Source organism: Balaenoptera ricei, chromosome 3 (genome assembly GCF_028023285.1).
Source record: "Balaenoptera ricei isolate mBalRic1 chromosome 3, mBalRic1.hap2, whole genome shotgun sequence".
NCBI lineage: Eukaryota > Metazoa > Chordata > Mammalia > Artiodactyla > Balaenopteridae > Balaenoptera > Balaenoptera ricei.
In genome coordinates this window covers 178193727-178216389 of record NC_082641.1, presented here as the reverse complement: position 1 = coordinate 178216389, position 22663 = coordinate 178193727, and the positions used below count along the sequence as shown (strand labels likewise).

Below are 22663 nucleotides of genomic sequence, written 5' to 3'. Positions count from 1 at the left end.
CCGCCGGCCGTCCAGGGCACCCCTTCAGCCCCAGCCTCCGCCGGGCGGGGATGGCCGCAGCCCGCGTCTGAGCGAGCCCGGGGGGGCCCCATGGGCCGGCTCGCGCCGCGCCCCCCCCGCGGCCGCCCCCTCCGGCCCGGGGCCCCCCGGGCGCCGCGGGCCCAGGCGGCCCGGATGGCGGTCGCGGCGGCAGGGGCAGGGGCTGGGGCCGGCGCGGGCGGCAGGCGCGGCCGCCACTGACGGCTAGTCGGGCGCCCGGAGCAGGTAAGCAAGGGCAGACGGGGGGCCCGCGGGGTACCGGCGCGGGGGGAGGACCGGCCCCATGGACAGAGATTGGGAGGGCTTCCAGGGACTCCGGGTAGGTCGGTAGTTTCCCGCCTCTAGCCAAGAACCAGCGTGTGTATGAGGGTAGGGTCAAGGGGCGACAGGTCCGCGCGTGGCAGGGGCGCGGGGGCGGGAGGGCGATCTTAAGCTTCTCTCCAAGCCAGGGTCTGGCCGGGGGGGGGGGTTCCCTGTCCGACGAGGCGGGAGCGCTTCTGCCTTCTCGGACGCCCTTGGGAGCGTCTGGAGAGGGGTGGAAGCGGGGGCAGCCGGAATCCCCTCCCCAGCCTCTAGGAGGGCGAGACCCAGACACCCCTTATGCCTTGTGGTCTACAAGGGGCCGCGGGGGGCATCCGGATCCCGCAGACCCTGGGCGGAGGGCTGCCGTCGCGGCCCAGCTGCACGCAGAAGTAAACATCTGTCAGTGGCGCGTTCCAGCCGCCTTCCCTGCGTGCCGCCGCCGCCGGGGACACGGTGTCCTCCGGTAAGGGCCTGGCTCTCTCAGCTCCTGGAGCCGATTGTTCAGCCACAAGAGGGCGCGAAACCTTTGCGGGGGGCGGGGGGGGGCGGCCCTTAGGAGAGGAGGCTGTCTTCCTTCCTCGCTTTTTACAAAAGGCATCTCTTGCTCAGGATGGTCTCAGAATTCTCCCAGAAGGTGCGGTTTGTCAGTTCGCAGTCTTTAGGCCGAGGAGGCTGCAGACAGTGGGCAGATGTAGGCGGGGACTGGAGAGAGAAGTGGCCTCTCCCAGGGGTGGATGTCACCATGGTCCGCTCCCCAAGAAGTACCAGCATCCATATAGCATTGGGCCACTGGCCTGGCTCAGCGGGCCTGTGGTTACCTGCAAGGCTGGGCCACCAGCCCAGATTTGGGGAGCAGGACCAGGGGCCTAGGTGGGGGGCATGGAAGGCCAGACCCCTGACTTTCCTCACTCCTTTCTGCACCGCCCCCTCCCCCCCCAACCCCCCACTCCCACCCTGCATCCTTTTCTCTCTGTTCCATGACACTCTTTGTCTTTAAGAGCCCCGGGCTTAGGAAGCCCCAATGGGGCGTGACTGGTCTAGGCGGATGTCAGTGGGGGGAGACTCCCAGCTTTGCCAGCTTCTCCCCACCCCCAGCCCCTTGCCTTGGGCCCTTTGGACACCCCTCCCCACACCCTTCATTCTAGGACTGCTGAGGTTCGGGGTTCTGCAGCCACTCCCAGGCCTTACAGCCCACTCCCAGCGACCTGCAGAGAGCTAGTTCCAGGGGCGCAGGGAAGAAAACAAAACATGCCCTCCTGCAGCTGGGCACAGTGTCTGAAATTCCACCATCACTGCTTGTCCCGCAGGTTATAGGCCTCAATTTTCAGGGGGGTGAGAAGAGGATATAGCTTTCAAGAGCCTGGAACAGGAGAGGGAACCAAACAGTTTGCAGCCAGGTACAAGGACACAATCAAGAGATTGTTTCCACCAATATTTGTTGGACAGCAATGGTGTGCGTGACTCTGGTGTCGGGCTCCTGGGCCTTGTCCTTCCAGACTTGAATCCAGGGTGGAGCCCAGAGTGGGGAGCAAAGGCACTACCTCAGTGTAGGAGGGTCAGGGGAGACTTCCTGGAGGAGGGGCATTGTGGCTGGGGCTATGAAGGATGAGTAGGAGTTCTCTAAATGGGAAAGGCAAGGGCATTCCAGGTAGTGGGAACTGCATATGCAAAGATCTGGAGGCAGGAAATAGCATGGGTGGTTTTGGAAAATCCAGGGTGCCTGGGGTGACCGTGGGAGGGAGAGACTTTTCTGAAAGGTTGACAGAGGGAGAACTGGGCTGGGGCCTTCAAGGACGGATTCCTGGAGATGGGGGCTGGAAACACAGAGAGAGGAACGGGTCTTTAATGCATCTGGCATCCCTGGGCCCAGCTGTCTTTGCTGAGAGGCTGTGGGATTCCTCTGCAGATGCAATTTTCCTGGTCCCCCAAGGTGGGGCAGAGGGGTCTGGGGCTCAAGGCCCTCGAGGGGAGATAGGGTCTTCCCTCTGCCCTGTGAGCATCAACTGAGCAGGCGCCATGGGAGGCTGGTTCTCCCTATTTCGCAGCTGAGAAAACTGAGGCTGAGCGAGCTGGAGGGATCTTTCCTTATGCTCCACATAATTAATTCCCAAGCCCTAAGCTACTGTGTGCCAAGCTGTATAGTAGGATGAAGCAGAGAACAAGACAGGCCCGGTGCCTGCTGCACTTGGCAGGGCAGGGGTGCGGGTTAGGGGGTGGATAGGAGGCTTTCAAACCAGCCAGCCAGCCTCCTGGACTTTCAGGGGAGGTAACGGCCGCAAAGTAAGCCTGAATGGGGCCTGGGACACTTTGGCGTGGGTGTTCAGGAGTGGAAAGATCTTCCCTTCAAATCCAAGTGAACTCAGGCTTTGGCTGGTCCTGGAAGAAATCCAGCAGGTGGATCTCACATCCCAGTTGAGGAAACCGAGGCCCAGAGAGGGGCCGTGCTGAAAGAGCTCAGTGTGTCAGGGACCCAAGGCAGAATTTGAACTTGGGGACATGGAAGAGGTGACTTAGGTCCCCTGGTTCCTAGGAAACCAGTGTGAGGGTTTGAGTTGCATCGGGGTCTGTGCCTTGGTTTCCCTTTCTGTCAGATGGTCAGCTTTGTGTGGTGTCCTCCTGGCCACTCCCGGAGGACCCACGTCCCTCGCACCACCCACCGGGCCCCATGCCAGCTGCTTAGCCGTGCCAGGCCTCATTAGGCTGATCCTGTTATTCCCCCCCAGGGAGGGCCCCCTGCCCGCCCCAGATGCCTGCGAGGCCGGTCCCAGACCAGCCTGGCTAAGCCAGACCGGCCTGGTATGGTTGAGGTGGGAATTTTATGGGCCAGCTGCAGAGGGCCGGACCAGAAACGGCGGGTCTGAAAAGCTGGTGGCCCCAACACATACACACGCACGCACGCATGCGCGCGCTCCCCGGCCCAGCCTTCCCGAGAACACGCCCGAGTAGCGGCCGGTACAGGAAGAGGGCTCCAGGCACTGGTGGGGAATGGAGGGCTGACCCTGCGGGGCACAGGACACCCCCTTATCTTTCCTCATCTCCTGGCCATTTGCTCCGGTCACACCGGTCCCCTTGAAAAGCCATCATCGTGCCTCTGAGCCTTTGCTCGTGTGGTTCCCTCCACCTAGAGCACTCTTCCTAGATCTTCATGTGGGCTCAGCACAAATGCTGCCTCCTCTGGGAAGCCCTCCTTGACCACTCAGCTTAAAAGCAGCACCAGTCACTATCGCTTCACCTTGTTTTATTTGGGGGCTGTTGTTGCATTGTCAACCTCTAAATTACCTTGTTTCTTTTCTTTCTTTCTTTCTTTGGCTGCGTGGCTTGCGGGATCTTAGTTCCCCAACCAGGGATCGAACCTGGGGCCCCAGCAGTGGAAGCGCTGAGTCCTAACCACTGGACCACCAGGGAATTTCCTAAATTACCTTCTTTCTTTCTTTTTTTTTAATTACCCATCTCCCTGATTGGATGGTGAGCTTGGTGAAGATGGGGGCCCAGGTTGGCCTTGGTCATCCTGAGTTCCCTGGCTGGCGCAGCACACAGTAGGCACTCAATAAGTGTTGGGTGAATGTGTTGGGAGCAGAACCCAGCCTGGCACACTGGGCTTTCTGCCATGTGGGCCATCTGTTTACTTGCTAGTTCTGCTCTGCTGTGTGTCTTTGAGAAAACCTTTTACTTCCCTGGATCTCAGCCCTGCTGGCCTCCCAAGCAGCAAGACCCTGCTTCTCCCTTTCCCCCCAGCACCACCCTCGTTACTGGGGTTGTGGAGTCATTGAGAGAACAAGTTTAGAGTCAGACCCAGGTTCAACCGCAGCTCAGCCACTTAATTTCTGTGTGACCTTGAGTGAGTCACTCTACCTCTCCAAGCCTCAGTTTCCCCATGTGGTAAATGGGGCTAATAATAATAATAATAACATCTTTTCCAGGGACTGCGGGGAGAATCAAACATGTGGAAAGCACTTAGCAGAGTGCTTGGCACTAAATAAATGGAATAGCCAACATTGCCAGGTGTTAGTGTTATTATTCTTGGTCTTGTTGTTGTTATTAGGGAGGCCATATGGTACAGTGGTCAAGAATGTGGAAGAGGGGGCATTGAGGCTGGGACTTTGAGGGATGAGTAGGAGTTTGCCCAACCACCTGAGTTCAAAACCCAGCTTGGCCATTTATGCTCCGTTGGAGCCTGAGGAAGTCACTTCAGTCTTTTGGACCTCAGTTTTTCTGTCTACAAAATGGTGATAAAATAGTCCACACCTTTCTATGAGGCACTACATGTAAAGTGCTTAGAACAGCATCAATGGTGTTGTTTGCTAGTGTTAGTATTAGCTAATTTTTTTTACTACTATTATTAACACAAAGCAACCAACACAGTCTTCCCCAGAAATCACCCTCTCTGTATGTCCACCCCTCAGCCTCACTTTGGCAAAGACAGACCCAGAACCCCTTAAGAGAAGCTCAGGACCCGTGACTTGACTCTCAGAGTAGCAGGGCGCCAGCGATGGTTCTAGCGATTGGGCAGCAGGCAGCTCCTGGGCTGGGGGGAAGAAAGGAGATGCTGGGCTCCCACCTTTCGGCAGGCCTGGAAGGTTCTGCTGGGGGTGTCTGTGCCTGCACCCTCCCATGAGGCCGCCCCACAGGCTGGCCCCCGCCCCCCGCAGATGTGACATCGGAACCAGCTGTGCTAGCCAGATGTTCCTGGTTTACCCCCAGATGTGTGTCGCCGGCTTGCGCCTGCCCCGGCCTCCCGGTTCCCACCATGGGGTGGGGCTGGGCCCTGGGCCCTCCAAGGGAGGGGGCACATTTTTGTGGGCTGTGGAATTTGTTTCTTGTTTTGCAGAACCATTGAATCTTGTCTTGAGAGAGGCGCAAGTCCCGCCCCTCACGGGGCCTCAGTTTCCCCATCAGTGGAACCCTAGGGAACCCCCAGGAGCCACCTGGGGGAAAGGAGATGAACAGGGCTGCCCTGGGAATGGGCCCAGCTGCCAGCCCCAGACCTGTAACACTGATGGAGGAAACGGAATTAAGGGCGTGCAAGCACGTGTCTGACGCTCGGGGCCCAGCTGCTGCAGGACATCGGCCAGGCCTGCAGGACTTCACTGAATGAAACGGCCCTCCAGATGAGCAAGGTGTCCTGTGCAGCCCCTTGTACAGATGGGGAACTGAGGCTCCGAGAGGGGGAGGAGCTTGCCCCCACGTTATCCAGCCAGGAAGAGGCAGATCGGGGTGCGAATTCAGCTGTCTGCACCCCACGTGCCACAGCATTCAGAAGTATCCTTCCTCAGGGCTGGCCCGCACGTGCAGGCCGCCCCCACAGCTGCCCATGTGGCTTCCCAGCCTGGCTCGCTCCGCCCGTGGGCAGTGATGACAGCCCCACGAGCCACCCAGTCATTCCCACAGTTCTGGGCAGCCCGCCTCGGGCCCTTTCTGAAGTTGGGGAAACGGAGGTACGGGAGGACCAGAGACGTGTCTGGGAGTGAAGTGCAGAGGAAGAACGGTGCTCATGGAGGGAGGCACCACAGCTCCACCTGTCAACGGTGGATGGAATTATCAAAGCCCGCCCTTGCCTTCAGAGGACCCAGCCCAGGGTGCCCCTCCAGAAGCACCTCCACCGTCCAGCAAAGACAGACGTGGACGCAGACTCTGTGCTGGAAGAGCTGGGCAAGAGGGAGGGAACTGCGGCTGGGAGGGGGCAAGATGGGGAGCAGGAATGGCTTCCTGGAAGAGGGGCTCTAAGAGCTGGGGCTTTGAAGGATGAGTCGGAGTTTGCCTGATGGAGCCAGGCCCCGATTCCAGGCCTCCCCAGACTAGAGAGATGAGTGGATGGAGAGAGGGTTCCCCTCCCCTCCTTCCTCTTCCTGGGAACAAGCATGAAGTAGTTTCCTCCCTGAGGTCAGGAGCTCTGCAGGACAAAGGCTGTTGACCCCGGGGACAGGTATGCCTGGCGGGTGTTCCCTGGGAAGCTCGATGGAAAGGTGGAGCCCTGGAACTTAGCCGGGACATCAAGATAATAAGCAGTGTTTTCTGGTATCATCAAGGAAGCTGCCAGAAACACCCACACACCCTCACCCTACTTCTCTGCTCTCAGAATAACTGGAGGTTTCCGCCTGGCTGTGTCTGTGGGCTACTCACCTCCCCTCTCTGAGCCTCAGTTTCTCCTCCTTCCTTGCCCCAGCCCTGGGCACTCTGTGGCCTCCAGCTAGAAGTGGAGGTCTATCCGAGATCCCTCTTGCTGCGGTTCAGACCGGCCTGGCCCCCAGGAAGGGAGGTGCCCCCTTCCCTGGGCAGTGAGGATTCTCCAGGGTCTGGACATTGTTGGGTTGGGAGGGGACCCTGGGCCAGGCCCTTTCTGGGCAGATGGGTGGCACCTGAAATGCCAGCAGGTGTGGGGCTGGGCCGGGTACCAGTGGCCCTTTCCCCTGGGTCACTCTGCCCCCTCCCCCACTTCCCTTCTTCCCACTTGCAGCCCGTGTCTGTGCTGCTCACTCTCCCCCCGGAATCTTTGCAGCCGAGGGCCCGCCAGCACTGGCGGCGTGTTCATGTGTGTGCCCCCCAGGTGTGTGTGCGGGTGGCTGGAATGCGGGATGCAGGTGATGATGGGCACGCCCGTGCATGCACAAGTTCAAGTGCTCACAGGAGGGCTTGGAGGAGGCATGTGTGTGGTGTGCCCATTCTCTGTGTCAGTGTGCAAGAGACAATGTATGTCTGAGTGTGAAGGTGCTTGAGTGTGTGTGAGTATCGAGGGTGTGCAGGAGCTCCCACGGCCATGAGAGAGTGTAAGGGGTGTGATTGGGGGAGCTCCTGAGTGCAAGTCAGAGGGCGTGTGTACACGTGTGCAAACGCTAGTGTGTGAGTGGTAGCGCTCGAGGGTGATCATGTTTGTGCATAAAATGCCCACGTGTGAGAGTGAAACATACTAGCATGTGAGTGTGGTGGTGTTCAGGTGTGTGAGTGTAATCCTGTTTGAGGGTGTGTGAGAACACTGAGTGTGTAAGCGCGATGGGATCTGAGTGTGCAAGAGCATGTTGGAATGTGTGAGCGGGGTAGTGTCCGAGGGTGTGTGTGCAACAGTGGGCACACGTGAGAGGGTGTGTGTGTGAGTGGGTCAGAGCATATGTGAGCATGGGAACGCTGGGTGTGAGGGTGAGCCCCCAAGTGTGCCGTGTGAGTGCCCGCCTCGCCTTGACACAAGCACACACATCGTGCACACCTGGTCCCCTCCCTGTGCCCTCCGCCACACCTGCTCCCTGTCAGGTCTGTGCCAGAGACAAACCAGTTGGGTGGCCCCCATACAGAAAGGCCCATTGTTAACAGACGCTTATCAGCTGCGCCTGCGGGGCCCCCTCCACCAGCGGCCCCCTGCTTTCCTGCCCCCCATCAAAGCTCTGGGGGGTCTGTGGCTCCAAGGGCTCCTGTGGCTGGGCCTTCTCAGGGCTGGAGACCCATCTACCCTCTCAGCCCCCTCTTTCAGGCCGGCGCTGTGCAGGGGGCCTTGTTCCAGTCTAACAGGGAAACCGAGGCACACCACCCCAAGACTTGGGTGTGAGGACAAGCAGGGTGCTGGGGGTCCAGAGAGGGCTTTGCCCACCTGAGGTCTTGAGCCTGGGTGGGTTTCCCTGCCTGTCTCCCCTTCCCAGGCTGGGTGAGGCCACCAGAGTTCTAATCTCAGCTCTGTGACCCTGGGCAAGTCACTTCACCACTCTGGGTCTCAGTTTCCCCATCTGTAAAATGCGGACAAGGACTCTTGTGAGGTTGAAATGACTTAATAATATGCATTAAGTTTGTAGAATGGGATCTGGCATAAAGTAGGGGCTCATTAAGAGTAAACGCAGTGGGTTTGGGCACCTGACAAATGCAAGGGCTGACCTCAGCTTGCTGCACAACCTTGAGAATGAAATCTCCCCGCAGCCCACAGGCCGTGCATGACCTGTCCGCATCCCCTTCCTGCCCTCACCTCCTCCCGTGCTCACTCTGCTCCAGCCACATGGGGCTGCCGTGATGGTTCCTTCAACAAGCCAGGCATGGCCCTGTCCCAGGGCCTTTGCACTTGTGCTGTGTCCTCAGATCTCCAGGCTGGGCCAGGGTTTGTCTACATGCTCCCATGTCGGGGAGCCCATTGTCCATCACCACCAACAACAGTAATAATAATGGCAGTATCAAATACCGCCAATAGTGTAAGGTCCTCAGAATAGCTCCACAGCATTTGCTCCCCCCATGTGGTGTATGTCGCGTCAAAGAACCAGGGTGTGAATCCCAGATACTTTCGTAGCTGTGCCCTTGGCCAAGCCCCTCTCTCTGTTTCGTGCCTCAGTTTCCCCAGCTGTAAAATGGAGGTTATAATGCCTCCGTCGTGGTCTCAGCACCTGGTCTGGTACACAGCAGGCGCTTAATAGGTGTCCTTTGTTACTTACTGTCTGCATCCATGGGGCGGGGGAGAGACGGTTCCAGCCTTACTGCTCTTAACCACGCTCCACCCCACCCCCGCGCGCCAACACATGCAAATCACATGCAAACGAGATGCAAATAGCACGCAAATAACTGCTCAGCGCAGCTCTGGCCAGCCTGCGCGGCCCGAAACACGCGCGTGGGGGCGCCCCGCATCCCGCGGCCGAGCCCAGGCGCTGACCGCCGTCCAGCCGGGCTTTCAGCTCTCCGTGTAAATGTTTACACCGGGCCGGCCGCCAGGCCCCGCGAGGGCCGACACCAGGCAGCCGGGCGGGGGAATGTAAACGCGGGCTGGAGGCTGCTCAGTGGCGGGGAGCTTCTCGGATAGGGTGGAGGTGTGGAGGTGCGCCTGGGTTATTAAACATCTACTGCGAGAATGACGCGACTAGGCAGCCAGAACACTGAGTAATCGGTGCCCTAATGGGGGACGCTTAGCGCATTGTGGGGGCCCAGAGAGTGCCCCTGCGCCGGCCTGGGGCTGGGGGGGAGGAGCAGTCAGGGAAGGCTTCCGGAGGGAGGCGCCGTCCAAGCTAAGACTGAAAATGGAATGGGAGGGAAACAGTGGAGAAGAGAATGTTCTGGATGGAAGAACCCGCTTGTGCAAAGGCCTGGAGGTGGGTGGAGGGCAGCTTTAGTCCTTTGCTGCCCACTTCTGGGCATCAGTTTGTCTGGAGGGGAAACCCAGGCTCAGAGAAGGTCAGGAAGTCACTCCCAGGACATCAACATGTCTCAACCCCAGGGTTCTGGCCTCCCGGACTGTATTCTAAGCACCACCTCTCCTCGCCACCCTTGTCCCACAGTGCCCCCTGCTGGGGATGTCCTCACCTCCATCCACTCTTCCCCAAATTCACTGCGCTCCAGCCACCCCAGCCTCCTGGCTGGATTGGTCATCTGGGGTCACCGCCCAGGATCTTTGCACTGGCTGTTACCCCTGCCTAAGGTGCCGTTCTCTTCTGTCTGGCCAACTCCTACCTTTGTTCAGGTCTCAACTTTCCTCAATCCTCAGGAAAGCACTCTGGGACCCCCGAACGGGGGTGGTTCCCAGGTTACCCCTGGCACAGTGCCCACCCCGTCCTTGGCAGCGTTCTTCACAACCTTGTTCAGTGGTTCCTTGATGAATCACTTCTATGTTATGATTGATCATTAAGCAGGAGTGGTTCAAAATCAGGGGCCCCACTGTATCTCCGGTGCCTGGTCCAGCAGCCCGTGCCCGTTCATTTGTTGCCTGACAGACAGACGGAGGCCGTGTGGCTGACCATCCCGTGCACGCAGGCTGAGGATGCAGCGCTGGAAGGCGGCGGCCTTGGCCTCGGTGCTCTGCAGCTCCGTGCTCTCCATCTGGATGTGTCGGGAAGGCCTGCTCCTCAGCCACCGCCTCGGACCCGCGCTTGCCCCGCTGCGCCGGCTGCCTCGCACCCTGGACGCCCGAATCGCCCGCCTGGCCCAGTGTAAGCCCTCTCCCCTGTCTTGGGTCAGATACCCCCAACGTCGCAGCGGCCACAATGGTGGAATTTCACGCAGTGGGGCAGGGCCACAGAGGCTTATTTTAGATGGGGTGGAGGGAGGGTGCAAATCCCCGCAACGGCCTGGCAGGGGTGTCGGAGGGGATGGCCGCTGGGAACTGGGGTCTCTCGGCTCAGCTGTCACAAGGAATTAGGCTCTAGCCCTGAGGGGCCAGGGGACCAGATGGAGATTAGACCTGGGTATTCGGCCTGGGCGGCCACTGCAGCGCAGCGGGGGGGGGGGGGGTGGAGGGAGAGGGAGGCCGAACCCGAGGCCCTAGTGACCTGCCAGGGTGGACAGGGACCAAGGGTAGGGGGAGACAGAGAGACCCCTAGAAATAGGAAGAGTCCTAGAAATGGGAAGAGAAACAGAAACACAGAGGCACAGAAAGAGAGGGAGAAGGATGGGAGAGAACGACGTGGGAAGAAGCTGGGAGGTAGAAAAATGGAAACGCCCACCCCGGCGCGCGTGGCTGCCACGGCCCAGCTCCCCACTCGCCCCTGGCGCCTGCGCTCTGCAGGTTCTGTGGGGCCAGGGCGGTGCGTGGGCCTCGACTTCTAGTGCGCTCATCCACACGTGCACCCGCGCGGGCGGGCCGCGGGCGTGGCCCCCCGTGGGTAGGGGTTGCGTGCACGTCCGCACCCGCCCTGCCGGCCTACACAATCCTTCTTTCTTGTCCTCACAAAGGACAAGGGTGGCCTCAGGCGCGGGCTCCACGTCCGCCCCTGCCGCTCCCCCCTACAGGCGGCAAAGTCCTTCCCAGGACACTGAGTCCCAGAGACCCGGGGGGTGCCCCCCAAAGCTAGTGCCCCAGGGCCGGGGGGCAAAGCACCCGTGGTGGAATTTCAGGCACCCGGGAGGATCTCAGCCCATGGTTGGGTTCTGCCTGCCCGGCACCCTGTCCCCGGACCCAGCCCTACTAGGGGAAGGGGGTGGCTCCCGATCCCCCAAAGTCCCAATGTTCTAGGCCCTGGGACTAATGCGCTGATGGCGGAATTTCAGGCTTGGGCCAGGGGGGTGAGGACCTCATCTCTTTGTGTTCCAGACCCTGTGCACGTGGCCAGGCCTGCTGGAGGGAGGCAGGACAGATAATATACTAGAAGATTATTCATTATTTACTTGAAATTCACATTTAACTGGGCATCTGGCATCTGTATCTTAACTGGCAATCCCCTGAATTAACTCTCTAGATACACACCTTTGGGGTGGGCACAATGAATGGTGGAATTTTAGGCATCAGAAGTGAGCCAGGTTCAACCTAACGCCAGAGCAAGCAGTGCCGGCCACCCTGCTCCTGCCCCTGGGCATCAAGAGCTCAGAAGATGCTGCTCGGTGCCCCCCCACCTTTCCACCCTCGCAGTCCCAGCCAAAGTGGGGACTCCGCAAGTCCCACTGAGCAAAACAAGGAAACTGGGTCACAGAACAGGGCCATCACCTGCCTGAAACTACAAGGCTGACAGTGGCAGAGCAAGGCTCCGAACCTGGGCTTGTCTGCTTTCTGAGACCCCCTGTGGAAACAGACACACGCCCAGGGTGACAGACAGCCCTTCCCCCTCGGACCTCCCAGGAAGCTATTTCTTTTGACAGCCAGGTGCGCCAGCCTCGGGGGCAGGTGCGGGCTAATCTCAGGATTTCCTCTCCCAAGCGCAAGTGTGACTGCCGCCTGCTCAGGGGCTGGGAGCCCCCTTGCCTGCAGACCCACTGTCAACACTGCCTGACACTGCAACATCTGCACTTATCTCCTGGGGCGGAGGAGTACTGGGGCAGGGGCAGCCGCTTGGGAAATAAATGTAGACTGTGGGGCTCTGGGAATCTATGGCTCCGGGCACGAACAGCTGTGGGAGAAGAGGGCTGGACTTGGGCCAAACCTGGGCACACGATGGAAGCAAAACTGCTGTTTGGGCTTCTCTCTCCCTGCCACTTGCACCTGCCTTGGGCACGTCTTTTCCCCTTTGGATGCCCAGTTTCCTCACCTGTAACATGGGGGTGGCCCAGCATAGGGGTGGGGGCAGCTGGGGCCGAGTAGGAACAGGGATTTGGATCACCACACTCCCTGCTGAGCCCTCCCTTTTCTTCAATGAGGTGAGAGCAGCTCAGTGAAAAGGGGCAAAATCCCCAGTGCTGCTCTGCATAGGATGGGGTCCACAGAGAGTGCTGGGGGCGGGGGGTGTCCAGAGGGAGACAGACACTCGAGTCAGCTCAGCTCAAGGTGGGGCAGGCTGGAATGTGGTACAGTATGTGCCAGGTTCTGAGCAGTCCATCGTAGGTGTAGGGTCCAGAGAAGGGTGTCAGTAGCCCTGGGGACCCGGCGTGCGGGTGTGGATATGCACCCCCCCCACACCGCCCAGAGAGGGTGCATGAGCGGGAATCCGGGAGCAAGATAAGTGGGCGGGAGAGGGTGCACTAGCACCTCTGAGTCTCCACAAGGGTCCTTTTTCGCAGGGAACAGCGAGGGTAGGGGGCTCCTTGCCACCCACTGACCCCTACCCCATTCTCTCCATCCCCTCGCAGACCGTGCACTGCTGCAAGGCGCCCCGGACGCGGTGGAGCTTCGCGAACTGACACCCTGGGCCGGGAGGTCCCCGGGTCCGCGCCGTCGGGCGGGGCCCCGGCGGCGGCGCGCGCGTGCGCGGTCGGGGACCCGGCCGTGCGGGCTGCGGGAGCTCGAGGTGCGCGTGAGCGAGCTGGGCCTGGGCTACGCGTCGGACGAGACCGTGCTGTTCCGCTACTGCGCAGGCGCGTGCGAGGCGGCCGCGCGCGTCTACGACCTGGGGCTGCGGCGCCTGCGCCAGCGGCGGCGAGTGCGGCGAGAGCGGGTGCGGGCGCAGCCCTGCTGCCGCCCGACGGCCTACGAGGACGAGGTGTCCTTCCTGGACACGCACAGTCGCTACCACACGGTCCACGAGCTGTCGGCGCGCGAGTGCGCCTGCGTGTGACCCTACCTCACCGGGCCCGGCGAGACGGCGGCCACACCCCCCGCCCCGACGGCACCCGCCGTCCCGCCTGGCAAGCCCCGCGACAGACTGCCCATGCGCAGAAAATGCCGTCGAGGGCTCAGGACTCGCGCCATAACTGTACCAAGATAAAGTGTGGAAAATCGAGCCCGGGTTGTGATTCCGCGCTCGCGGGGTGCCCACATCTTGGAGGGGCAAGAGGGCGTACGGGGAGGAGGCGCCATCTCCATTGGGAAAAGGGGGACGGGTGCGGGTACCACCTGCAGGATCGTGGGAGGATCCCATTTGCTTTGGGGGAAAAGGAAAGTAGATGCAAAGAGGGTCTTGTTTCCGGGGTACAAAAAGCAAAGTGGGGTGAATGGGGGGGATGTCGGCAGGGACCTTCTTTCCCACCTCTCTACAGGTCCCCGTGCCCCTTCCCTCCCCGCCTCCCCGCAAGGTGTCCTTCTGGGGAGGGAAGGTGTAACTACAGTGCAGATGAGAAGACTGAGGTCCAGGTGGACCAGGTCTCCCTCACCCAACAGGCCTCCTCGGGCCTGGTCAGCCCTCACCAGGGTGAACTCGGAGCCAGTATCTCCTTTCACTAGCTAAAAATATAGCTCGCTGCCCATCTCCCTGCGGGGATAGATCTGGGGCGGGCGCCAACCCCATCGAGCCCGAAACCGGCGCCCGCTTCGGCAGAGCCGGGTTCCCAGGGACCTAGGTCCTGGGGCCATAAAAGCTCTGGCCGGAGCCCGAGGGAGAATTTACGACAAGCCCCTGTGGAGGATGGAAAAAGCGCGGTGCGGTGTTTAGATTTGCCCGTGGTGTCACCTTGATGCTTGGCAAGCCCAGGACTGCGCCGGGGTGTTGGGTTCCCAGCTGGCGGGGAGGGGTCGGCAGGTCCCACGGGCTGAGGAGGGGCGGGGAAGGGAGTGGGTGCTCCCAGCACGGAGCTGGCACCCGGGAGACCAGATGGCGTGGACCCCTCCCCTTCTTCCCCTCAGACTGGGGGTGGGGGGTCTCGAAGGCGCAACTCCCCCTTCCCATACAGCTTTCCCGACCGAGGGCATGGTCGTCTCTCCTCTTCCCTCCCCCCACCCCAGACCGGGGCTCTCAGAGAACAGCCCCTTCCCTCCTTTACTGTTGTGTCTCCTAGACTGGCCCCCTCCCCCCTTTTCCCACACATCTGCGCTCCGGCCTTCCCAGACCCAACCCCCATCCTGAATCAGAAGCTGCCCCCAGGGAGTCTCACCCAGCCAGGCAGGAACACCCCCAGCTCCCTGCTCCCCAGCACCCGCCCCGCCCCCAAGCTGCAGCTGGAGACACTGGAGTCAGCTAACAGGCAGGACTTCCAGGGAGCTCCGAGAGCAGGGCTTGGAGGCCAGGTCCCAGACCGTGGGTGGCCTGCTTGGAAGGCAGTTTCAGAGCAGGCTGGCTGGCTGGGGCCCCCACCCATCCCCGCAATCTTCTGACTCTGAGGTTTGGGGTGGTGGATTCCTACACTGTTCGGGCTGACTCAGCCCAGCCATGGCAGAGAGGCCAGAGTTCCCAGACGCTGGGGAAGCTGAGCCTCAGTTTCCCCATCCTAGAAGGCCCTGAGCCTCAGAGAGGGAAGTTGCTCAGCCCAGGACACACACAGCAGGAAAACTGGCGTTGGAGCCCGGGTCTGTGGTCCCTGAAGCTTGGCTGCCTTGGTGTGCGTGTGAGTGTGTGTGTGTGTGCACGCGTGCGCACCCTCCTGGGACCTCGGCCTTCCCATCTCCCACCCAGATCCAACCACAGGGCACTGGCCCGGCCCACCAGAGAATTGGAAAGTAAACAGAGCTGCCCCTGCAGACCCCAAGGCTGGGGTTCTCAGCAGTGCGCGCCACACACACACACACATTCACACAGGGCACAGAGACTGCCACCCACACGGGGCTTAGGATCACACGCAGACCCACGGTCCACATGCTTACACGCTCAGTGGTCAAGCACACTCAGAGAGGGGCGTCCTCAAGGTCACCTGCAAGAACACAGGGGCCGCCTGTTCAGTCACACGCGGCCACGCCCACCCACACTCCAAGCCTCACGTGATCGTCCCCCGTCACACCCGCTCTCACAGTCACACGCGCCGCGTCACACCCTCTCCCCTTGCCCTCCTTTGGGGGCAGTTCCTGCCCCTCCTCTATCCTTGCACTGGGTGTAGAACGTCCCCTTGTCCCAGCCCTGCCCCACGTGGACCCCCAGACAGCCCTGCCCCCAGTCCCACCCACTCTGCGCCCGGTCTCCCGGGCACTGTAAGCTGTCGAGCAGCATTTCTGGCCCCCTCCCACTCGATGCTATCAGCCCACCCCCAGGTTGTGACAACCACAGATGTCCCCAGACACTCCAAGCGTCCCCTGGGAGCAGAATCGTCCTGGAGTGAGAACCGCTGATCTGGAGTAAGGGAGGACACACCAGTTTTCCTCAGAGCATTCCCATCTGGAAAATGGTGTCAGTATTACCCAACCTGCATACCCCCAAGGCGGTTCATTGAAAAAGCAGCAGTACTCACAAGCCTATCCACCAGAGCCATCACCAGTGGGCGGGACACCAAGGCTAGTTCCCCAGGGGGTGAGTGTCTTGGTGGGCGCCCAGCAGCCATGGGCCCTGGTAGGTGTCCCCCCCCCGCCCCCAGCAGGTGAAGCTCCTAGCAAGCGAGGTCCCACGGAAGCAACATTCCTGGCAGCAGAGGTGCCCAGTAGGGGAAGCCCCAGGTAAGGGAGAGCTCCAGCCACCAAGGTCCCCAGATGCCCAGCAGCCCAGGCCCCAGGCTGGCTGGCTCACGTGAACCAAGACGTGATACTGGGCACCGTCTGGTAGTTGGGATCCTGCTGCAGCCGCCAGCAGGCCTTACAGAACATCAAGCCCCAGCTGAAGGATCTGGGCTGCAGCGTCTCCCGCCAGCGGAAGCAGCTCGGGTAGCGGGTGTGGTCCTTGACCAGCGCCAGCAGATACTGGGCCAAGTCCTTGGGGCTCTGAAAGTCTTCGACGTGGGTAAAGGCTTCGGGTGGCAGGAACTGTTCATAGTTCCTCCTGCTGGGGCCCAGCACCACTGGCACGGCCCAGGCCTGCAGGGCGTTCTTCCACAGCTTCTCCGTGATAATAGTCAGGGTGCAAGGAGTTCTCGAAAGCCAGGTAAAACTTGTACTGGGACAGCCTCTCGGTCATGACCTCCTGGGGCAGCGGCACGTGGGAGCGTCCATACACATCCATTTGGAGGTGAGGCTGCAGCTTCTGATAGTACTGCACCCTGACCGAGTCCGCCCTCCCGTTGGACACCACCCAGGCCACCAGCTTGGTCTTGGCCGAGACGTTCATCATTGTGTCCACAGGCTGGCCAGGCCATGGCTCGAGCTAGCCGTACGGCATGAAGATATCTGAGTCCTGGCGGTAGGACACTGAGGATGAAGTATCCATCCAGGGCCTTCAGTTTGGGGCAGTTGCTGGGCAATTCCATGCTGAACCAGACCCAGCGCTGGCTGGGGGGCCGCAGGGAAGGCATGAGCTGTGCCTTGGGCCTGGAGCTGACCTATCGGTGATGCACAAGGACCGCATCCGCCCGAGGGTACTCTCTGCGGTTGATGGTCAGGTGGCAGTCGGCTGTGCCGGGCCATATCTCCGAGCAGCGGGACAGAGCCACCGGGGTGTTGAATGGCCACGTCCACAGCAGGAGACGCAGAGGTGGGTGGGTGGAGGGCCCTGCAGTGGCTTGGGAGGGGGCCCCCAATTTGGGGACCCCCGTGGGCTTGTCTCGGGACACACGCAGGTAGGAGAAGAAGCACAGAGCCAAAAGCAGCTGCAGCAACAGCCCGGGGAGACAGTGGTGCCAGAAACATTTTATCTTGGCCCAGCCGGGTGGATCCATGGGTCAGAGGAGCTGGGAGGAGGGGACAGTGAACACAGCATCACTGATAACAAAAATAATAACACATGCTTAGCGGGCAGATGCAGGTTACCCAAGTTCATCTTTACGAGTCCTGAGGTAGGAGGCACTGTTCTTATTCCTATTTTACAGACGAGAAAACTGAGGCCAAGGACTCAGTGCGAGAAAACGGCAGAGCTGGAATTCCAACGAAAAGCATCTAGCTTCAGAGTCCACTCGTTCCTACCCACTAGACCACATGATCTCTGGACCTGGGATAGGTTCCGACGGCTCTCGGGTCCCACCTTGACCTTGACCCTGCCCTTTCCCAGCTTTCCCAGAGTCTTCCCCAGCCTAGGGAGAAGACAGAGCTGGTTACAAGGTGCTCCCCAGTCCCTGGAGCTGAGGCTTGGAGCCAGGGCTCTGTCTGGGAGGGGTACAATGTGATTACGTTGGAAGGTTATCTGAGGGCTCACCAGGTAGTGTAGGAGTTGGGGGAAAGGGCATTCCTGGTGGACGAAACAGCCAACGCAAAGGTCCGGAGGTGACGGAGAGCCTGACAAGTTTATGGGGAGAGCACAGGAAGTGCTCAGGGAATAAGCGTTTAAAGATGGCCCCCCTGGTCCCGCACTGGGGGATCCTGGGCAGCCGCTTGGCCTGGCCGATGTCTTTCCACTCCCCGGTCCTTTCCGTCCCTGCAGGAGGTCACAAAGTCCTCCCAGACTCCAAAGCCCAACCACCGGAGCGGAATCTAGGATTTCGGCCCTGCCCCTCTCCACTTCCTGCGGCCCTGGAGCCACCCATTTTACAGATAAGAAAACGGAGGTTCTGAGCGATAGGTATGTCTCTTGCCCAAATACACACAGCTAGAGCCCTTATGATCCAGAATCCAAACTCTCTCCTTTTAATGTAATTCCAGACTCCTCTCCCTCTTTGCAGGTGGAGCTCTGATCTACAGCCTGGCACTGTCCACTAGAACTTTCTGCTATCGTGGAAATGTTCTATATCTGCACCATCGGGTGCACCCCTATGGCTCTTGAGTCCTTGAAATGCAGCTGTTGTGTTGGACAGAGTTTTTAATGCTAAATTAAATTTTAAAAAGGTTCTCTCTTCTGTAAATTGAAGACAACTTCAAGATAAAAAGTAAAGGCAAAGCCAAAAACAGCCTCTGATAGCCAATTCAATGATTGGAAAACTTGACAGTACATTTGGGACCTCCTGGAAGGGCAAATCTGCTCCAACGAGACATTTTTATGGAGTCTAATTACAGATCAAGGATCTACGACGAAAACTGAGTGTCCGAATTAGGTGTGCTGGGGGTGTAAAATACACCCTGGTTTCTAAGACTTAGGATGAGAACGAGACAGTAAAATTATCTCAGTACTTCCTCTGTTCATTACACATTTAAATAATACTAGTTTGGACCTGTTGGGTTAAAGAAAGCATATTATTAAAATTAATTTCACCTGTGTCTTTTACATTTTTAAAGTTGTGGCTACCAGAAAAATATTAATTACACATGTGGCTTGTGTTCTGTTTCTACTGCACAGCATGTGCTGCTCTAGAATTTCTAAGAAAGGGAAATGAGGGATAATGACTCATTATTTGAAATGCACTCACCCTCTGGCCAGCGGGATTGGTGCAAATGCCCATAGACATGCCAACAAAACAAGGGCGTTTTGGATAAGCTACCTATCCATCGATGTGGGACTGGTTGAATTAGGGTCCCTTCTGACAATGGAATGCTACGCAGTTGTGAAAAATGAATAAAGCCTGGTTTTGGTATTAGGGTATCTTTGTCTGAAAAAACTTAAAATAGAACTACCATATAGCAATCCCACTCCTGGGCATATATCAGGAGAAAACCATAATCCGAAAAGATACACGCACCCCAGTGTTCATTGCAGTACTATTTACAATAGCCAAGACATGGAACCAACCTAAATATCCATTCACAGAGGAATGGATGAAGAAGATGTGGTACATATATACAATGGAATATTACCCAGCCATACAAAAGAATGAAATAATGTCATTTGCAGAAACATGGATGCACCTAGAGATTACCATACTAAGTGAAGTAAGTCAGAAAGAGAAAGACAAATATCATGTGATATCACTCATATGTGGAATCTAATTAAAAATGATACAGATGAACATATTTACAAAATAGAAATAGACTTACAGATACTAAAAACAAACTTCTGGTTACCAAAGGGGAAACATGGTGGGGAGGGATAAATCAGGAGCTTGGGATAAACATACACACACTACTATGTATGAGATAGATAACAAACAAGGACCTACTGTATAGCACAGGGAACTCTACTCAATATTCTGTGATAACCTATATGAGAGAAGAATCTGAAAAAGAATGAATATAGGTCTATGTATAACTGAATCACTTTGCTGTACACCTGAAACTAACACAACTTTGTAAATCAACTATACTCCAATAAAATTAACATAAAATTTTAAAAAATGAATAAAGCCACTGTATTGGCACAGCTCTACAGGGGGGATCCAGGTTTTCTGGAAGCTGAACTTCCATATTTTGGGAGCCTCTCTAAGAAACGGCAAACAACATTGAGTCCAGACTTAGATACAGAAAGTAATCTTTATTTAGGGGTTCCTGAAGCTTAAGCTTCATCCACTTCATGGTAAATCCATGTCTGCCTGATACAAAACAGGTTCCAGAATTAAGTAGCTGGGTCTAAATCTGCACCATCCAATATGGGCGCCACTAGCCCCAAGTGGCTAATGCAACAGAGGAACGGAAATTGTGAATGTCAGTAAATTTCAAATGTAAATTTAAAAACTGAACAACGTAAAACAAATTTTTTTTTTTATTAAACACTACCCCTTTCACTCCAGCCGTTGAAAATTTAGCATCCAAATAGAAACGGGCTTAAAGTGTAAAATACACGCCAGATTGCCAAGATTTCATATGAAAGAAAGAATGTAAAATATCCTATGTAAAATATCTCATTAGTAATTTTCTATGTTGATTACACATTGAGATAACGCTTTGGATGTATGGGGTGAAATAAGATATAGCATTAAAATTAATTTTACTGGTACCTTTCTATTCTTTTTAATGTGTCTGGTAAAAAGTTGAAAATTACATATGTGGCAGAAATCAGTTTGGCGGTTCCTCAGAAAGCTAAACACATAATTCCATATCACCCAGCAATTCCACTCCTAGATATCTACCCAAAGGAACTGAAAAGCAGGGACTCTAAGAGATATTTGTATATCCATGCTCATAGAAACGTGATTCACAATAGCCAAAAGTTGGAAACAACCCAGATGTCCATCAAAGGATGAGTGTATAAACAAATGTGGTCCATCCATACACCGGAACATTATTCAGCCTTAAGAAGGAAAGAGAGTCTGACACACGCTATACCATGGATGAACCTTGAGGACATGATGCTCATTGAAATAAGCCAGATTTAAAAGAACACATATTATATGATCCTGCTTCTATGAAATATCTAGAATAGGTAAATTCATAGAGACAGACAGTAGATTAGCGGTTACCAGGGGCTGGGAGGGTTGGAAGGAGAATGATGAGTTTTTGCTTACTGGATATAAAGTTTCTGTTTGGGGTGATGAAAAATTTTTGGAAATATTCGCGGTGGTTGCACACCACTGAGAATATACTTAATGCTACTGAACTGCACCCTTAAAAATGGTTAAAATGTCAAATTTTAGGTCTCATATATTCTGCCACAGTTTAAAAAATAATGTGGGACTTCCCTGGCAGTCCAGTGCTTAAGACTCCGCGCCCCCGGCGCAGGTTCAATCCCTGGTTGGGGAACTAAGCTCCTGCATGCTGCACGGCGTGGCCAAAAAATAAAATTAAAAAATAAAAAATAGGGACTTCCCTGGTGGCGCAGTGGTTAAGAATCCTCCTGCCAATGCAAGGGACATGGGTTCGAGCCCTGGTCTGGGAAGATCCCGCATGCCGCAGAGCAACTAAGCCTGCATGCCACAACTACTGAGCCTGCGCTCTAGAGCCCGCAAGCCACAGCTACCGAACCCGTGCGCCACAACTACTGAAGCCCCCGTGCCTAGAGCCCGTGCTCCGCAACAAGAGAAGCCACTTCAATGAGAAGCCCACGCACCTCAACGAGGAGTAGCCCCCGCTCGCCGCAACTAGAGAAAGCCTGTGCGCAGCAACGAAGACCCAACAGAGCCAAAAATAAATAAATTTTAAAATAAATAAATAAAAATAAAAAATAAAAAGACCCTGATGGCTGGCGGGCTCCTTCTACTGGGCAGAGCTGGCCTAACCCTCCGAATGCGGAAGGGAGAAGCTGGCAGTTGGCCTTGTGTGATGAAAAGGGAGCGCGATTTGGAATTACACGTTCACGCCAAAGTTTCTGGAAAGAGACCCAAAAGACAGGCCTTTGGGAAGACAGCCCCAAGCAGGAGTGGGATGGAGGCTGAACTCTGACCACAAGCTACTTTGCGCCGCCAGGGTTTTTGGCCGTGCACAGAAGGTTAATATGCGGAAATGTACTTAAGATGGATATAGTTTGTTTGTCCTGGGTTTATGGTAGCTCCTCCTAGGAGGCATGGAGGCCCTTGGCAGGGACCTTGAGGAGCGAGGATCCAGGAACGGGGCTGTGGGAGGCTGGGGGCTGAGATCCCACCCAAGTGGAACCGGAGATATTTTTTTCCTAGAAAGGAACTAAAAAATGCCATGGTGCTGGGACACCGCAAAGGTCAGAAAAACAAAACAAAACAAAATCCCCCCCACTCCCCTGCATCTCAGGTCCTCTTCCCACGGGACAGGGTGGGAGGGAGGAAGGGCTCTGTGCTGCTGATGGGGGCCAGGAAGCAGCGGGGGTTCTAATCCACAGCTTTGCCAGAGAGAGACAGACAGACAGACAGACAGACAGGGAGAGAAATGCTGCTCCTCCTGGTTTGGCAAATCAATCGGAACTTCCCACACCTGCTACACCTCTGGCGCACCTGGTACCCAGAAAGACCCCGGGGAGAGCAGCCTGAAGGCCCTTCCCAGGGGGCAACGATGCCTCCTGGGAGACGGGACATTTTCCCCGGGAGGCCTTACCTGGCTGGACAGCGTGCAGGACGGCAAGCAGCTGACCAGGAAGTTTAGGGCCGAGTCACAGCTTGTCACCCAGGGTGTGGATGAGGCAACACCAGGGAGGAGAAGGAAATGGACTTATTTATAGACGCAGCACAGCTCAGCCCAACACCACCGCAACTGCCAGCAGATGACACAGGGTGTCCTGTCCCATGAGCTGGGTCATCATCTAAAAGCAAAGGTGGGACTCTGCTAATCTCCACCATAAGACCTGATGAGGGAGGGGGTGGAGGAAGTTGGGGACTAGAGTCACCGCCCTGGCCTCCCCTGTGGCCTCGAAGCATGCATGGCTTTGGGCGTAAAGTTGACCCATCCATAAAGGGAAAAGGGCTGACCCAAACCACTGGATCTCAAAGTGGCTTCCGTGGGGGCACCAGGGTTCCGTGGACGATGGGGAGGGGCAGGTGAGCAGAATTTCAAGCTTCTCACTTTCCCTTCCAGCAG

General features: G+C 57.1%; 1 protein-coding gene, 1 non-coding gene and 1 pseudogene across 3 annotated transcripts; 1 reads left to right on the top strand and 2 right to left on the bottom strand.

Moving 5' to 3' along the window:
* Nucleotides 1-170: 170 nt before the first annotated feature.
* NRTN (neurturin) lies at nt 171-13379 on the top strand. Of its 2 annotated transcripts, none has more exons than XM_059918663.1 (3): nt 171-264; nt 10012-10223; nt 12790-13379. In XM_059918663.1, the coding sequence occupies exons 2-3, from the start codon at nt 10055-10057 to the stop codon at nt 13212-13214; spliced, it is 594 nt and encodes a 197-aa protein (XP_059774646.1). In that variant the 5' UTR covers nt 171-264; nt 10012-10054; the 3' UTR covers nt 13215-13379. The 2 variants fall into 2 exon arrangements, with proteins under 2 accessions (XP_059774646.1, XP_059774645.1); XM_059918662.1 differs by having other exon boundaries at nt 10008-10223.
* TRNAG-UCC (transfer RNA glycine (anticodon UCC)) lies at nt 3675-3747 on the bottom strand. Its single transcript has one exon. It is a non-coding gene; the product is annotated as a tRNA-Gly (tRNA).
* Nucleotides 13380-15665: 2286 nt separating the features above from the next.
* LOC132363153 (3-galactosyl-N-acetylglucosaminide 4-alpha-L-fucosyltransferase FUT3-like) lies at nt 15666-22202 on the bottom strand (annotated as a pseudogene).
* Between the last annotated feature and the right edge of the window lie 461 nt (nt 22203-22663).